Source organism: Penaeus monodon, chromosome 23 (assembly GCF_015228065.2).
Source record: "Penaeus monodon isolate SGIC_2016 chromosome 23, NSTDA_Pmon_1, whole genome shotgun sequence".
Classification (NCBI taxonomy): domain Eukaryota; kingdom Metazoa; phylum Arthropoda; class Malacostraca; order Decapoda; family Penaeidae; genus Penaeus; species Penaeus monodon.
In genome coordinates this window covers 16,163,678-16,164,632 of record NC_051408.1, presented here as the reverse complement: position 1 = coordinate 16,164,632, position 955 = coordinate 16,163,678, and the positions used below count along the sequence as shown (strand labels likewise).

At 54.1% G+C, this 955-nt stretch overlaps 1 protein-coding gene across 1 annotated transcript in view; it reads left to right on the top strand.

Annotated features, from left to right (window-relative positions):
• The window catches only part of LOC119588151 (Down syndrome cell adhesion molecule-like protein Dscam2), a 2,292-nt gene that overhangs the window by 1,002 nt on the left and 335 nt on the right, over window positions 1–955 (top strand). The window contains exons 3-4 of the mRNA XM_037936855.1: window positions 24–179; window positions 665–949. Coding sequence (XP_037792783.1) covers window positions 47–179; window positions 665–949 — 418 coding nt within the window. The 5' untranslated portion in view covers window positions 24–46. The remainder of the gene's footprint in view (window positions 1–23; window positions 180–664; window positions 950–955) is intronic.

Below are 955 nucleotides of genomic sequence, written 5' to 3'. Positions count from 1 at the left end.
CCCTATTTTTTTTCCACCTACAGAGAAGGTTGAGGAGCTGACCCGAATGACGAGCGGTCGCGAGGAGATCGTGGGCGGCCTGAGGGCGTGGTCAAACTACACCGTCACAGTCTCGGCCGTGACGCGGGCGGGCGCGGGCGTGGCGTCTCCCGACCTGACCTGCACCACGCGGGAGGACGGTCAGTCTCTGTCTCATTTCGACGCTGCGCTTCAGGATACTCTTTTGTTATTCAGCGAGACCGTTCCCTCTTTTGTCCTTTTTCACTTAGCTCATAATTTTCCTCATCATATTGTCATAGGGAGGTCTTTCATGTTGCTCTGCACGATTCGGTTGCATTCTTTTAGAAAAAAAAAAACGTTTATTATCACTTTTTCATTTTGTATTACAGTAAAATATCGAATTTCGGCTTTGCTTGTGTGAAAAGCCTTTGTAATTTTTTCATTATGCCTGTCCTTTTTCCCAAATTTTCTGTTGTTCATGCACTCCCTCTGGTGCTGATTAACTGTAGTTCTCTGCAACGCAGAAGGTAATGAGCCATTTGAATAAGAGCGTCGTTCAGTGTAGCAATGTAGCTGGCCGGGCGATTCCGAGAGTGCAATAAACCCCAAATGACAGAGATTAGCCGCTGGCACTGCAACATCGTTCTCAATATGTTAATTGCAGTGGCGGGCATGCCGGCCGGGCTCAGGGCTCTGCAGTCAAGCGATGACTCGGCCATCCTCACGTGGCTGCCTCCACAGCCACCCACGGGCGTGCTCCTGGGCTACACCCTCAACCACCGCCCTCCCCACGCCCGCGCGCCGCTGCAGCACCCTCTTCACGCCCACGCCAACTCCCACACTCTCTCGCACCTCACCCGAGGGACGCACGAGTTCTGGCTCACGGCGAGGACGAGGGTGGGCGAGGGGACGCCCACGCCCGCGGTCAAGCTCACGATGCTGGACACTGGTAAGG